We start from the raw sequence: 765 nt of genomic DNA on the forward strand, positions 1-765 counted from the left end.
TTCATGAACTAGAGCAGAGGATAGGTAGCTGACCAGAAAATCTGGCCTAGGAGGGACAAAGGGGTAAGTGCCAATCTGCCCTGTAAGCAGGGCTGGCAGGGGAGTCCTGTCTACAGAGAATGGGAGTCACTCAGTAGTTAGACAGAGCCATTTCACATGGCTCAGTCTGTGCAGGTTTGGCTCTGAAGACCTCTTTTTTTCTGAGTGGCCTCTTGCAGGAGGACTTCATTCCCTAGGGTGGCTTGGAATGCACACAGGGTTCCATGTGCTTCCACTGACACCACTGTTCCCTGCACACGCCTGGCCCTTGTGAAGTTGCACACCTGACTCCAGGGTCTCCCAGGGAAGCTGGGGGCAGACAGAATTGCAGGCATCTCCATCTCCCTGCCTCCGGCTTGTTCTGGCTCCTCCCTGGGGCAGGTTTGAAAGCCCAGACACGTCCTCCACATCCAAGCAAATAGTCACACTGACAATTCCTCCCGGGCTCAGGTTCAAGTCCTCATTAAGCTGTTAAGTGGGTGGGGATTTCACTTCCTTCTAGTGGCCCCCGCTTCGTGCCTTGGAACTCAGAGCAGCTGTTGAAGCTCATNGCAGCTGTCAGCAGTTCAGAGCTGAGGCCTCGTCTTGGGTGGAAGTGGGGAAGAGGAGTGAAGAAAAGCTGTGAGGGCCGGGATGAAGTGGGATGAGGCCAGGGGAGGGCAGGGATGGAGTGGGGTGAGGCCAGGGGAGGGCAGAGCAGAAGGCTGTACATGGCCAGTGGATAGG

At 55.9% G+C, this 765-nt stretch overlaps 1 protein-coding gene across 1 annotated transcript in view; it reads left to right on the forward strand.

The window, feature by feature from the left end:
• Positions 1-686, forward strand: part of Cdh26 (cadherin 26) — a 75407-nt gene extending 74721 nt beyond the window's left edge. The window contains exon 16 of the mRNA XM_021179904.1: positions 542-686. Within this exon, the coding sequence (XP_021035563.1) occupies positions 542-686 (145 nt within the window). The remainder of the gene's footprint in view (positions 1-541) is intronic.
• Positions 687-765: the final 79 nt, after the last annotated feature.

Source organism: Mus caroli, chromosome 2, assembly GCF_900094665.2.
Source record: "Mus caroli chromosome 2, CAROLI_EIJ_v1.1, whole genome shotgun sequence".
Taxonomy (NCBI): Eukaryota; Metazoa; Chordata; class Mammalia; order Rodentia; family Muridae; genus Mus; species Mus caroli.